Source organism: Manacus vitellinus, unplaced genomic scaffold (genome assembly GCF_001715985.3).
Source record: "Manacus vitellinus isolate BGI_N305 unplaced genomic scaffold, ASM171598v3 scaffold_2_pilon, whole genome shotgun sequence".
Taxonomy (NCBI): Eukaryota; Metazoa; Chordata; class Aves; order Passeriformes; family Pipridae; genus Manacus; species Manacus vitellinus.
The window spans coordinates 28,819,311-28,835,060 of NW_021940208.1; the positions used below are offsets into that span (position 1 = coordinate 28,819,311).

The following is a 15,750-nucleotide window of genomic DNA, read 5'->3' on the forward strand; positions in this document are numbered from 1 at the left end:
CAGCAGTTGGAGTGGGATCAGTAATCAGAGAGCCATGTGTCTAGGACACTGCAGTTAGAGAGACCAGGGGGTCCAAGCCATCAACTAGGAACACCACAGGGTCTGGGGAATGACTAAATGACCAGCTTGTGTGTGTATGTGTGAGGCAGGAGCCATTTATGGGACAGCCTGAAGGTCAAAATCCAGTTTCTAGAGCGATTCACATTGTATATATGTGTAAGTCTGCACATGTATTTCCCGCTAATGGACCTTCATGCTTATCAGCCAGAAATGGGAGCAAAATTAGACTGTTTGTGTACTTCAGTACTGTTTATGTTTATGAATGCTGAGTTTGTGTTGCTCTGTGTGGCTATGTGTATGTGTATGCATGAGATCCATGTGTTGTATATGTGTGTTTGTGCACATGCCTGTGGGGAATGCATGCTCAGTGTAGTTGCAGATTGATCACATGGAGGTCTGACCACCTTGTCAGGCTCCAGGATTCAGCATCTCCCAAAAGCAGCAATACTTGATTTGGGCCAAATATCTTTAATTCTTTATTTAATGGAGCTTGTTCCCCTTCACAGACTACTTAGGGCACTGTGCTGTGATGCGATGTGTGAAAATGTGGCTAAGTGTTTGAACACTGAAAGTAATTTAAAATTCTCCATGAACATTGCATGTGTTACACAACTCTTCTTTCAGCATGTCCTGTCACAGTGACTGTTTCTGACTCCTTTAAAAATACTCTAATGACTACGAAATTGCTCATAATCTTTGATTAATATAATTCTTTTGTTACTGCAAATGAATTATCTTGTGCTAGTGAATTAACTACTTCCTAGAAAGATTATATTTTACCTGGTCCTGACTCCCCATAGCCTGAAAACTGATTTTAGTAAAGTGCGTAGAATTAAGGTAGATGGCCTTGTGACACTTCTCTATACGCACAGAGGTTTCTTGGCCTTTTCTATGTGTGCTGGGATAACTCAGTTTACAGTAACAAATTACAGTGTTGCATCACATAGGAAAAGAATAAGGCAAGGAATGAGGCATCCAACCATCAGCCCATAACCAAAGCTCTCATAAGCAATTAGCACTACTGTTAGAGTTAGCACCAGACCAACAGTTCAGGAAAAAAACCCTTTGCTTTTCAGGACTTTTTTCCAGGGTCTCACAAGATCCTTCTTCTTCTACTATCTAGTGATGCAGAAGGACATATTTGCCATATGCTGCACTGGTCTATCATTAGAAATGATAGACACTAGGTGTTATCTTTTTGTTCAGATCAAGCCTAAGCTCGGTAACTTATTTTGTGCTATGCAAGAACCTAGTGCTGGTTTTGTCAGCAACAGCACATTGTAATTACTTTTAAAGTACACTCATATAGAAATTTACTTTTAAAATACAGTAATCTAAAATTTACCATTATTGTCATTTTAAGAGTGCACTGCTATCAACAAATAAACAGTTGACAACTTGAAAAATTACCTGGCATTAAAATTATAGGATCAACAACATAGAAAAATTAGAACAGTGAATGTAAGACCTTGTGAATGAAAAACTTCAAATGGATGGATCTAAGACTTGTTTGTCTGATTTAGCCTACATAATAGAAGCATTTTTGGGACTGAAGATTAATTGTATTATGGTGCTCTTGACATCCTATTTTCCTGATCCATTTGCAGAGATGCTTTTAACTTTTTCATTACAAAGCTTTTACTATTATAACTGTCACCTGCTGAGTTTAGGCAACTAGCAATAATCTGAAAATGCTTTTCTCATTGAAACTATCTCTTTTTATTTTTCTCATTGTATATGAGTACATTTATTTTATGAGAATGTACATATGCCAAATATGGATGACTAATATGAAAGTTACTTCATGCTTATTTTCAAAAGTATGATCAGGTTGCTTCGTTTTCTAAAGCTAGATTTATATGTAGGTTCCTGATGACTTAACACAGATGTTTATGTGATGTGAAGCTGGTTGCTTTGCAAGGGAAGAGGTAATTGTCATTTTGCACACTTTGTGTTAGGGAATTGCAGCAGACAAATGGCTGGCTGAATGAAAGCATTGCCTGCCCACCAGCTCTGCTGAAGTCATTGTAGGGGGGATATTTCATGTTTACTTGAGACGGAGAATTTGTGAAAACCCTTTCAAATGGCCTTTAGCACAAATATTGCTCTAGCAATCTCTAGACTAATGCACTTCTAAAAGAAAAGTTGAAGAGAGAAAAAAAAAAAGACGGTTTTTTTCCCTTCTGAGACTTGTAGAAGTTTTGAAAATGTCTTTGTTGAAATAAAAAGAAGTAGCAGGCAGGGGAAACCAACCTTGACTGTTTTATGAGAGTTAATGGTTTTCATCATGGATTTGTATTTGAAAGATATTAACTTCAGGTATCTGAAAACCCCGAGCAACCCTAATATTCACAGAAATCTCCACATCTGAATATGCAAAAATGACTTAAACACTTTGGAGTTCTCATTCCTTTGGAGTGGATCTTGATGATGAACTCTTTCTGAGGGCATGTTCCTGAGAGGGACTTGGGGATGTTGTTTGACGAGAAGCTCAACAGGACCCAGCAGTGTGTGCTACCAGGCCAGAAAGCCAAATGTATCCTGGGCTGCATCAAAAGCAGCATGGCCAACAGGTGGAGGGAGGGAGTGCTGTGCCCTGCTCTGGGGACCCAAACATAGGAAGGACACAGACCTGTTGGAGCAAGTCCAGAGGAGGGCTATGAAGATGATCAGAGGGCTGGAGCACCTCTCCTGTAAAGCCAGGCCGAGACAGTTGGGGTTGTTCAGCCTGATGAATAGAAAGCTCTCTGGGAAGACCTCAGAGCATCTTCTAGTACTACAAGAGCTACAAGAGAGCTAGAGAGAGACTTTTCACATGGGCATGTTGGAGTATGATGAGGGGAATGGCTTTAAACTGAAATAGGACAGGTTTAGATCAGATGCAAGGAAGAAATTCTTTACTGTGAGGGTGGTGAGACACTGGCACAGGCTGCCTAGAGAAACTGTGGATGCCTTATCCCTGGAAGTATTCAAGGGCAGGCTGGATGGGGCTTTGAGCAACCTGGTCTAGTGAAAGGTGTCCCTTTCCACTGCAAATCATTCCATGATTTTATGATTCTATGAAGAGTGGCTCCTGGGGATACTGAAGTTCCCTTCTCACTTCTATCACTTTTTTCTGTGAAAGCAGGTTGGAAGGAATGTGAATGTGGTGTACAACCCCCAGGACTGCAGCAGCAGGCTTGTGGCTGAATCAGAGGTGGCCCATCATCCTTCAGGTGGCTGCGGGGGAGCCTGAGTGCTCTGACAAGCCAATCTGCCTTGTACACTGTGTGGGTTAAGCACACAGCTGCATACGTATAAGGCTGAATGTTATTCCTCACCAGAAATGACAGGATGACTCCTGCAAATGTGTGCAGTATAAATACTTGGGGAAAATGCTTGGGGATGAAAGGCTGCACAAAATGATCAGATATTATTAAAATGTCAGGTAGCTCTGGGCACTAAAGAAGGGTGTCCCTATGGAGCTCATATTAAATTTAAAGTCAAAAAACTTTTGTGATTTGCTGAGTGGGTGGCTGAATAGGTTTTATCATTGTATCTCAGAGTTCTCTTTCTCCTCCCTCAGATGATGGGAATTCACTGCAATCAAAAGCCAAGCTACTCTGACACTCTTAATTAGGGACAAGGGAAGTGGTGCGATTTCTTGCTGCACATTAACAAAAGGGTTATTGCTGCTGCCTGGATCCGCTTCAGGTAGCACATTCTCTGTCAGAATGTACCTTGGTCTACTCCCTGTTTGCTCCCTTTAGGGTTCAGTAATGGCTGAAACCTCAGAGACTGTGACTTAGCCAGCAGAGACATCTGCACCATGCTAATGAAACTCTTTCTCTGGACCAGAGCTGGGGTGGCAAGGGCAGGAACTCAAGGAGACTTGATCTACCAGTGCATAAGAATTTCGGAAGGCTGAGCAGAGTCTTTGATAACATCCTAAACAGCCCGTTAAACTCCTGTTACTTTTCAGACCTTGTGGTACTGAATTCAGGAGGTGGTCATTCCTCATGCCTGCTGCACTAAGTAGGAAAGCTGCTGATCTGTGAATGGTCACAGCTGCTTGAAGCTATCATATTCCATGTGCCTTAATTAAAGGAAATGAGAAGAAATGAGTGATGGAAGGGCTACAGATAAATGCCCGGAATGCAAAAGGCAGGGAGCAGAAAGAGGCACAGCCACTCCTCACCCCCTGGTCCTGACTCCACCAGGACAGAGGAATCTGAATACAGACAGTAAATGGGTCTCTCTAATCCCTGAGGGCTTTACACTCCACTCCAGTCAGGGTACAGGGTCCTTGCACCTTCTTCTAATGACATAACACACCCATGATGAGAAACCAAACCCCACATCTCTCTCTCAAGGAGCTATCCTCATCCCTGCACTGCACCATTATTCCGTCTTGTTCTCTTTAGACAATCCACTTGCAAAGGGGAGCAGTTACAAAACAAACAGGCTAGAGGGTGCACATAAGACGATGCACCTCTCTAGAAATGCGGCTTTGAAGCTTCTCAGGGCAGAGAAACCAACCTGAAATTCTGGCATCTCCTGCAGAGATGTTATTGATTTCACATCTGGAGAAGAACCCATAGAATATTGTGTCCAAGCTGTGGAAAATGCTAACCGAAGGCAGATAGACAAATGAGGTCAAAGTCAGAGCTTTGTTCAAACACTGAAACTCAAACAGAACAAAAAGCTGGTAAAAAACTTGTGGTGAAATCAATTTCACCCTCTGAGATATATTCATTTTATTGTGTGTTGGTGATAATGAAGTAACCCTAAAAGTCTTCTGGCAAAATCCTGGCTTTTTAACCTGATGGGAATTTGATTAGTGACTTACAACAGCATCAGGACTTTACCATGCAACTGCAATCTGGGCATTCGAAATGCTTCTGTGACCATGATCCATCTTGCTTTGGTCAGAACTTGGAGCACTTGATTACTCTTGATTACCATTTTACAGCACTTTTGCAAAAGGTAGGAGTTATTCAAAGCAGCTATCTAAGGAAGGCAGATAGCTGTCAAAGAAGAGCAACAAACTCCTAGAAGATTACTGAGTACTTCTAAAAGGAGACTTATATGAAAAAAAAATCTCCCTTTCTCCATTAACAATAGAGTGATACTATGGATGTTAACCCTCCCACTTAAAAACCAGGGATATATTCACTGAGGCTACATAACTGTATTTGCATGCAGTGCCCTATCTATACTGAACTCAGCAGTGAGCATAAGGAGAACTTTGATCAAAACACAGAAAGCCACTGAACTTGCAGAAATGGTGGAAGAATAAATTGTCTTTGTAGAGTTAGTCACAAAACACAGGATCAGCATTTTCAATTTGGAAAATGGTCTCTACTGGAGCACACCACCCAAGCAAGATTTTTTTTTTCATGTTGGGACTATTCAGGTGCCAGCAGTCTGGGAACATCCTGGAAAAGGATTAAATCTGAAACTATGATTGTCCATCGGTCATTATTTTCTCTTCAGTTAAGACAGAGATGTGAATGAAATATCATTATATGCAGCAATGAAGAGGAAATTAAAAGGGTGGCAGATCAGAAGCAAGAAGCAATCTCTTTCTAACCACAGAGCTGAAGGAAATAAGCACTCAGTGACAGCACCTCTGGCAGTCCTGGATGTTGAAGTCTCTGTTAACACCAGGCCAGTGTCTCAGGCTCTATGTACTGCTTAAGCCCAATATTTGGCCTTTCCTGACACAGAGTATAGCTGGGAAATGTCAACAGCCATAACAAATATTACTGCATGTACCTGGCAAGTCACTCATGAAACACCCTTATGACTCTGTACAGAGCCTTGTAAGATGGTTTTGCTTTCTGGAAATAACAGATGTACTGGCAATACACTGAAATTCTGATGCCCCCCACCCCTGCAGATTTGACTGTGAACAGCCATGCAGGGAATGTGACATTGCAATTGCTCCAGCCTCTTAGTCAACCTAGTTAATTCTCCTGAAAAAAAAAAATGAGGAAAAAAATGAAGGTCAGTTTATAGGTTGGAACCTATAAATTCCTTCAGGAGGGATGTTTGCCTTTTTCCAAAGTTGTCTAGATCCTTGTTTCCCTTTCAGGATGGTCTCACACAATGGACATGTAAAAGACACAACAGGATAAGTCTGAGTATAGATTTTCCGCTTTTTGCTAAGAAAAATATTTCCAGTAACAACATTTTCTAATGTAAAATATGATGCAGGCTAGTGCCATCAGGAGAAATCCTGAGGACTGCAGAAAGTAATCTTTTTAAGATTACAATACGGGCTTTCTTGATACTTATGCAGTGTGCCTGAAGTTTCTCCCCTCCTTTCTACGAGTCTAATTTTCTTCAAAGTAATCTAAATATGCCATAGTGTGAAGATTAGATTGTGTGTTCAGTATACAGACATATATTACCATTTTTCCTTACCAACACCTCCCACTATTGCTCGGCCTGTAGAGGTATTTCATTTGCTGAATTCAACCCATCAACTGTAACTAATATGTCCTAATCCCATTATATGCATCACAGTTCACTAACAACCACGTAGGAGCCACCAAGCCTTCTTCTCTTTGATCATCCCCGATCTGCACAGTGGCCAGGGGCAAGAACCACGGTGTCTGCTGAGAATATAGGTGGTGAGACAACCTGCAAGGCACACCACCTAAGTGCTACATAATTGATATAAACGACAATTGTTTAAAAGGTATCTCAGCTTTCACTTTACAAAGTTCATTGTTGCAGCAAATGCTTTAACATCAGTTCTTTCTCTCTATTTCTCTATTTCCATTTGTACTGCTAGGCTTTCTCTGATTTCATGGTGGCATTATTATTGAATACAGAGCTGTGACTGTGACTCAATAATTGTAACTGTCTGGACTCCTTCTTTGCCATTAATTTAGCTATTGAATTTTTCCTTAAGAGTCATATATTGCTATGAGATCAGCATGGGAAGAGCTCAGGGGAAAGAGGGGCGGAGTTTCTATCCTATGGAAAATTCAGGCATTTGAAGAGCTCCTACAATTACAAACTGGATCAAAATACTACATTTTGAAAAATTTACCGTTAACCAAAGATTCTGAAATATTTTTTTTTAGATATCTGGGAAGGATGTACTGAAGCACTCTCCTTACACAATCAAAATGTTTCCTTTTAAGCCTACTTCAACCTCTATATTATATAAAAATAAAACTTTCAAGCTCTCCTCTTTATCCAGTTACATACGAGCCAGAATGATAAAAGTTGAAGCATTCAGGTAATTTTCCTTTAAAACATTTCAATACTGCAGAACATTGTTTTATCCACAGTTTTGGTTGTAAAGTTCTAAAGGAAGCAAGTTCCTTTAGAGAGTTTCTAAGCCATACATTTATATAATCCTTTAGGAAACCTGCAATCAACTATTGTACAATACCAGTTTTTAGGCAGCATATATGAGTATTTCAAGATCATCCTTGGATTAATGTATTTTTGGTTTGCCAACAGAATCTTTCAAAGGGGCAATGGGACGCTGTGCAGACAGACTGCAGTTGCAGATTTGTTGGAGCTATCAGACAATATCGAATGTCTCCTGCTCAAATGCTGAGAGCTATGAGGTTCTATTGACTTCACTACAGAAACAGACCACAATGAATGAGTTTCAGGAAAGGATTAAAAAAAGGAGGACAACATTTCCTTATCACTAAGCAGTTCACAAAATTTGAGCCTTCCATTCAGGTTTAAAATATATCTGTTTTCCGGGCTGAGCCATTAGACAACGCATGGACTAAAGTAGATGTTAAAATATATTAGTGTTCAAACTGTTGCTAGTTCTCTTGTCTAGGAGAAAAATATTTTATATAATCAGTTTTAATTTTCATATATTTATGACAAAGCACAAGACTGCATGGTTTGGATGACAAACATAGCACAAAACTTACCCTTTTTTTCTCTCTCCCCTTATGGAAATTGCTATTTTGACTGCAATCATTAAGGGAATAACAGAAGCTCTTTTTTTTTTGGCAGCAGGTTTTAAAAACATGACCTTAACAGTCCTTTCATGTTGTTGCACAAAATAACGATTCAATGAATTAATTTAGTCCTCTCGTGCAAATTAACTGTTTCCAAATTATACACCTGCATAAATCACTTCACTCAGAACTGAAATATGGCCAGACTTGCCCAGCTCAAGGTGGCAGCTACAGAAACAAATGGTATAACTTTGTATCTTGAGTAATCCTGGACAGGACACTAAGGAAAAGCATTTCTTTTGCAGTCGTTTCCATGGTATCTTTAACACCCACATAGAGCAACTAGGACATTGGTTGTTAAAGTCTCATCCAAATAAATCCTACAAAGTAAATTGCACGGAACCCAATTTATCTACCTCGAAATGAAGTTTGCTGGGATTTGAACCTGTGGTTTCAAGGAAAAAACAGGCACTTCAAACCTGATGTGCAAATCATTCAGCCATTCTATCAGCCTTAAGACACAAATAGTAAATTTCAGACCATACACATGCATATATCTAAATCTGTACCTACATTTGCTTGAGATTCATCATGCCCATTGATTTCTGCTAATTCCTTGGCGCTTTTTAACTGCAAAGAGTGAACAAAAAACAAAACAGAACAAAACAAGTACATTACTTGAGTATTTAACACAGTTATCTTTGATTTATTTGAAAGAGCATTTTATAAAGCTTCCAATGAGAAAAACAGATGGAGCATATAATTCTAATGAGTTTTTGCTCAAACCATTTTGAAACCAACATACTTAAGGCTTGATAGGTTGGGAAAAAAAAAAGAAAAATAATAAGATTGGGTCATTATTTTTAAATAATAAGATTAGAAAGTAGTTTCAAGGCATAAAAAGTGTACAGAATTTGCTCTCAAGAATAATAAACAATTTCATTTCCCATTGTTGTTGCTATTAATTTAAACTTTACAATGTTTGCAAGTTGCTACTAGCTAAATAGTGTTTTGCTAACAATTACTTTTGAATTATATATTTTGAGCTGTTTAAGGTGCCAAAGTGCTACTACATGTTGTCTTTCTGAGGAAGCATCTAAATAACTCCTGGCTCCTGGATATGATGGAAAAGGAGGTGAGGAGGACAGATCTTTTATTTAACTGGTGGCAGGAAGAGCTGAGGAAACACTGCAAATATATGACCTGAACAAAAATTTTTTTTCCCTCCTGAATTAGCTTTTTGGGGAAAATCCAGGATTACACAAGAGGTTGTAAAGATTGCTCTCAAGAGATTTTAAGGAAGTCCTTGCTCACATCTTGAGCCACAGTGAAATATGCTGTTGTTCATCCTGTTACTGAGCAAACAGAGCAAAGAGGAGACACAGCAGCTCTCCTGAGCCTATAAGCCATGGAGGTTTGTACACTTTAATGTAGCTCCCAGAACCATTTGATCTTTAGGTAAAGCTCTGAAGAATTGTGCTTTTATTCTAACTTAATTCAGAATAGATATCTGGGGATTGGGGGGGGGGGGAATGGGGAACAATAAACAGAAGTTTCCTCTGAATTCCTTGTTTTTTGCCAAAGAAGCTGGGCTTGATGCAACTGTTGATGCTACAGCTGTGGCTCTGACTGACAACAGTCCTAAAATCCGGGTGAAATGGAACTCTCTTATGTATCGATTAGATGTCTGTCTCAGAAGCGTTGGTGAACTACCATCCTCGGGCAGCTAAGTTACTTCCATCGTATTTTTACTATGTGGCATCAACAGCTGAAGTGAGTGTGATTCAGTTTCCAACTTGTCACAGTTTCCAATTTGTCTATTAAGGTAAGCAGGCCATGGTCTGTTCATACCTTATTATTATGCAGGGCTGTAAACTGCACCAGTTCAGGAACTGCTGTTCAAGCCACTAAACCAGTCCTGATGGAGAGGGAAGGGGACAACAATTCCTGATAAAGCAGTACAAAGGATAGCTGGGGACTGCAGATTCATCAAGTGTCCTGGTTCAATTCACCAAAGCTCATCTTTCAATACCCCTGAAAAGTCTGCAATTTATGCTGACAGCAGGGTGGTGAATTTCCAATAAAGACTATGTGTTTTCCCTCACTGAAAAGAATAACCATCCTGAGGATGGCTGGTAGGAACAATCAGAGATAGCTACTTCCAGTCAAATACCAGAATTAGGTATTTCTGCATCACAGTGTGACGGAAAGAGCTGTTTCCTGATTCTACCAATTCTTCATTATAGAAATTCACCTCACATCAGCAGTCCTGTTGGGTTCAGCTGAATTACTCATCTGAATATGAATTACTCATCTGCATGCCAGTGCCACATCCTGAGTGCTCAAGGAATGCTGCTCATCACTTACTTTTCACCTTTCCTTTTCCACGTTGATAAAGTGCCATCACCCTTGGTAGCTGCTGGCTCCTTGTCAATGCTTTGCATGTGTTCTTCTGGTGACATACCATTCTACCATCAGCCACATGTATGTTTGACAGGAGAGTGGGCTCAGCCTCCAGCCTACATTGGTCCAGCAGGCTTTCACCTCACCATGGTTTCCCACCACCATCGCCCTGGCACTGCTTCACCAGTTAATATAATGCAGAGAGGATGCTTGAGCCTTTCCATCTCTTTTATTGCATGCTACACTCTGAAAAGGATGCCAGAGCTCAGGTAAGAAGGTGCTAGCATCCATGTCTGGACTAGGACCACCACAGTAAGAGGTGGAGGTGAACCAGTGGAGATAATGGTGGAAAACTTAAGGGTAGAAAGTGTGCAGCTGCATTCCCAAAGGCTAAAGGGATGAAGTATCTTTTTTTTCCAATATTGTTTTTTTTTCTAAATTAATGTTTAAATTATATTATTCTCTCACATGCTAAATAGAGAAATGTTGAAATAGGAAGCTCAGAAAAAATATACAATATTGGAAAAGCAGGACTTGCCTTACCCTCTAGGTTGACTTCATCGCAGGTCGATGGCAAGTGTGATGTTACCAGCAGAGAGTTTGCTGAGGCAACACACTGAGCCAGTGTCACTAACAAAGAAGGGCCTACCTAGAAGGAGAAGGGATGAGGAGTCAGAAGTCTCTGATAAATCTAATACTACGGTGCAGTAGATCTGACTCAAACAAGTGGACGTGAATCCCTCAGACAACCAGAGCTGATGGTCATGTGCTGGATCTGATCCAGCAGCCTTTTGGCTACAGCAGTGCAAAATGGTGCACAAGCAAATAGGACCTCTCCCAGCAGGACATCCCAGCCTGAATGTGGCTGGGTTGGTGAATGGAACAACCATGCTTGGACACAGCTGCACCTCTCCGAGCAAACATGCCCTCAGTAAGGCAAGGTGGGATCCCTCTGCTAACTTGGGATGAAAAGGCAGTTTTTAGCAAACCTATCACAAAACCAAGCCATACAGTCAAGGCTGGAGTCCTGCACTATTTATTTTTGAAATAAAATAAATACCTGGCTCAGCTGAATGATTTTCAATACCCATTGTGGATAAAACATACAGATAAGCTGTGGTGCTTGTAAAGAAAAGCTGTGAGCCTTGGCAAGGGGGGGTCATTACTGCTATGGCCTCTGCTGTTCTGGAAAGTTTTTAAACTTGTTCAGGGTTCTTGGAGAAGCACACTGGCTGCCTACCACTCTTTAGAAATTCTGGTTACTTACAGTCTTGGCCTTAGGCGTGTTTCAGAGCTAATTCTCAAGACAAATGCAGATCTATCCTGCCTTTTTCCACCTACTCTTTCTCCTGTCTGCCTAGCACGAGCACACATTTGATTTGCAATTAGTAGGAGTCTGTGGAGATTCAGAAGTCTGCCCTGATGGTCCCTGCTGGGCCTCACATTGCAAGATCTTCCTATATGTTTTTGTAGCATTTAATTGCTACAAAGACATAAAATAACTTCATGCAATTTCTTTTTTTTTTTAAAGTACTTTATAATGCTATACCTTGAATGCCATGTGAAAATGGAAATGAGATGCAATTAACTCAAGAGACCTGGTGGATTCTGTATTTATAAAGATTCTGTCATTACCAAATCCATTATTCCTCATTGCATTTTCTGTATTACACTCTTGCATCAGCTTTCATTTATCTCTGTAACCATAAATGCTAAGAACATGTATCTGAACATAAAAGCTTATAGAATGTAAATTATTAGTTTGTAGAATATATTTGTCACTAGATATGTTCAAAGACAAATGTTAAATGTGAAAAAATGTTACAGCTTTTGAAACAAGCATTAAAAAAATCTGAAATAAGCATAATTTAGTTTTCCCAATATGTTTATTAAATGCATACATCTGTCTGATGACATATTCAGACATACATGCTGAAAAATCTTGAACAAAAGAACCATCAGCAGTTTGAATCTCTGCCATCTAAGCAATTCAGATTCTACAGACTTTAAACTGCAAATACTTAACTAAGTCATCAAATATTTTAGCTCAAAGTTTATGCAGAAAGGATTAAAATAAGGTCTCAAAGCAAAGACTGTGGCTGTGCCACCACAGGTGAGTATTTGCTATTTCAGTGCGTCCATGTCATGTGGTCTATTGAGACAACATGTATTTGTGCACACTGTGCTTGCACACAATGCACTGTTTCTTCTCTAGATTTACAGATTTAGGACCAGACTTTCTTTTTGCTGTGTAAGTATCCATCTTGCCCTGCTTATAAAACAATACTATCAAATATACTTCTCAATATCATAGAACACCTTAGTGTCAAAGAAGATGTGATAATCAGATTTACAGAAATTTGCTTCTCACTGCTTAAATAAATGCATTAACTACTTTTTTAATGCTATTGTGATAATGCCATTATTTTATATATTCATATAAAAATGAATTGCACAGGAGAGGCCAAAACCTTTTTTTTTTTGAATTTTATTCTTAGAAGGAACAAATGTTTTGTTTCAGGTATATTTAACTCACTCAATATTTTTTTTAAAGTCAGAGTGAAAACACACATCACTGGTATCTATGTAGAATACCTAAGAGAAAATGCTATTCAAGACATGAATTTCAATACTGGATAGTACAAAGTAAGGGTCCCTTTTCACTCTGTTTTCTCAAACTCTCTGTTAGCCTAATTAGAACAGACATACAGGTCACATAAGGTTATGTCCTACTCACAGCATATTACATGGTCAGAATCCTGTGGATTTTGGAGGTGAAGCCATGAGACTTCCACCCTCTTAGCATGCCTAAGCCAGCATTTTTCTCCTGCCAAACCACTCACCTGTTCCTGCAGGACTTTAAGCATTGCTTGAGTATGTGTTTGTTCTTCCTTTGCTTGCTCCAGTTCGGATTTTTTGTTATTTAATTCTTCCTGTATGCTCAATAATTGCTGCACAAAGAAAAGAAGTTTCTGGTTAGCATCATCTGGATCCAAAGCAGTTTTAAATCCTCAGTTTGATAAATCTTCATTTCAAACAATGTTTTGCAGTCTGCTCCTACAGTTATTATTGCTGCATAATCTGATGTGTCTAAATGGACCAGAGGTACATTATTTTCATCTGCATCTCCTTCTGCAGCAGTGCTCCAAGAGTAATGCATCTGCTAATGTGCATTAAGCTATTTATTACATTAAAGTAGAAACTCCTGCTACATCACCCACAGAGTGACTGTCACATTCATCTGAACCAAAATCTTATTTGTAGAAGTATATGCAGTGGTTTTAATAATACTGGGGTAAACACTATGGTACGTAAATAATTTAAAAGCCCAGCCCTTTAATATAATTAGTCATTGGCCCACAGCCATTTTCATTCTAAGCAAAGCAATATTCTGGAAAGCTTTCAGACTGACTTGCCAAGAAGACAAAAGCTTTCCTTTTTTTATTTTCTTGTGCTGTGATATTTCATTAGATCAGGAAGACTGATGCCCTACAATCAATATATCAGCCAGGAAGACTGCTTACCTGTCAAAACAAAAAGCTATGACCAAAATCTATTTTTATGAAGAGAATTCTGGGATGCAGGAGCATATTTAAAAGCCCACATCTCCTGCTCTTGGCTAGCTTTAGGTTCTGCATAGATTTATTGCGACTGTCAAGAACAGGTCAGTAGATTTAATTAATTCTGAAGCAGTTATGTATTTTTATATTGATGTGAAGAATGTTAGACACTGCTGAAGAGCAAGAGCAGACAAACGTGAGGTTAAAAAAAGAAGTTTATGATGTATTCCCTTAGTGATCAAGAAAGGAAACTATGTTCTGCTGGGGCAACATATTGCTTGTAAGCACACGTCTTTTTAAGGACTAATTGAATGACTAATTGCTTTACTAGCATGCATTAGTGATCTAACCATGTACCTACATCTAAAGCTTAGTTACCAGCTCAGGCTGGTAACGGACTCAAACTGATGTTGCAGGTGTTCAGCATCTTTGTAAGTTACAGACAGCAAACCTAGAAAAAGCCCTTCTTCCACTGCACTGGAAGAAGGCATTAAAGGACGTGGTGTCAGTATTGTTTTCAGAGCAGCTTGCAAACAGGTGACATTTCAGGGACTTGTGGAGTTATTGGTAGTGTATTTCTGTGTAAGTGAACATCAGTATGATGGATTAATTCAGCCACTGAAGTAAAAATACGTGTGAGTATATGTCTGATTATATCTCATACACTCTACAATCCAGCTGGGTTAGTTAGCTTTTTGATGGATCTTGCCACCTAGACTGCCCCCTGGGAGCCTTCAAGAGACATTCTGGTATATGTATTCACTGTACCACAGCACAAGAACATGTCAAATTTCGAGACTTTTCCATGAAATAACTGGGTCTCTTCTACTGAGGCTTATGCCCAACCAGCTTTTGTGTAGGAAGCTCTACTTTGGCATTTCTTAACCAGGGTTGTGTTCATCTTGCCTGTTGGGTACTACTTCCTACATTTTCAAATGATACACTGAATTTGTGTATATTGTCATAGGTCACACAGTAATACCTATGTAGGTCCCCAGAAGGGACCATTACAGAATCAGAGAATCACAGAATATGCCAAGTTGGAAGGGACCCACAAGAATCATTGAATACAAATCCTGACCCTGCACAGGGCCATCCTCAAGAGTCACACCATGTGCCTGAGAGTATCATCCAAAAGCTTTTTAAACTCCGTCAGGCTTGGTGCTGTGATCACTTCCCTGGGGAGCCTGTTCCAGTGCCCAACCACCCTCATGAAGAACCTTTTTCTAATACCCAGCCTAAACCTCCCCTGACACAACTTCAGGCCATTCCCTCGGGTCCTGTCACTGGTCGCAGCAGAAAAGAGATCAGTGCCTGCCCTTCCTCTTCCACACAGGAGGAAGTAATAGACTGAAATGAGGTCTTCCCTCAGTCTCCTCTTTTCCAGGCTGAACACACCAAGTGACCTCAGGCACTTCTCACATGGCTTCCCCTCAAGGCCCTTCACCATCTTCATTGCCCTCCTTTGGACACCCTCTAATAGCTTAATATCATTCTTATATTTTGGTGCCCAAAACTGCACACAATATTCCAGGTGAGGCAGCCCCAGTGCAGAGCAGAGCGGGACAATCTCCTTCCTTGACCGGCTGGTGATGCTTTGCCTGATGCCCCCCCGGACACAGTTGGCCCTCCTGGCTGCCAGGGCACTGCTGACTCATATTCAACTTGCCATCGACCAGGACCTCCAGGTCTCTTTCTGTGGCACTGCTTTTCAGCATCTCATTCCCCAGTCTGTACGAACATTTGGGATTGATCCATTCTAGGTGCAGAATCTGGCACTTTTCCTTGTTGAATTTCGTGTG

The 15,750-nt window shown here is 40.1% G+C and overlaps 1 protein-coding gene across 4 annotated transcripts in view; it reads right to left on the bottom strand.

Moving 5' to 3' along the window:
* The window catches only part of ENOX1 (ecto-NOX disulfide-thiol exchanger 1), a 285,209-nt gene that overhangs the window by 13,660 nt on the left and 255,799 nt on the right, over nucleotides 1-15,750 (bottom strand). For all 4 annotated transcript variants that reach the window (XM_018071491.1, XM_008934599.3, XM_018071490.1 and 1 more), the window contains 2 exons: nucleotides 13,232-13,339; nucleotides 8,559-8,615 (listed from right to left, as the gene is read on the bottom strand). In XM_018071491.1, the coding sequence (XP_017926980.1) occupies nucleotides 8,559-8,615; nucleotides 13,232-13,339 (165 nt within the window). The remainder of the gene's footprint in view (nucleotides 1-8,558; nucleotides 8,616-13,231; nucleotides 13,340-15,750) is intronic.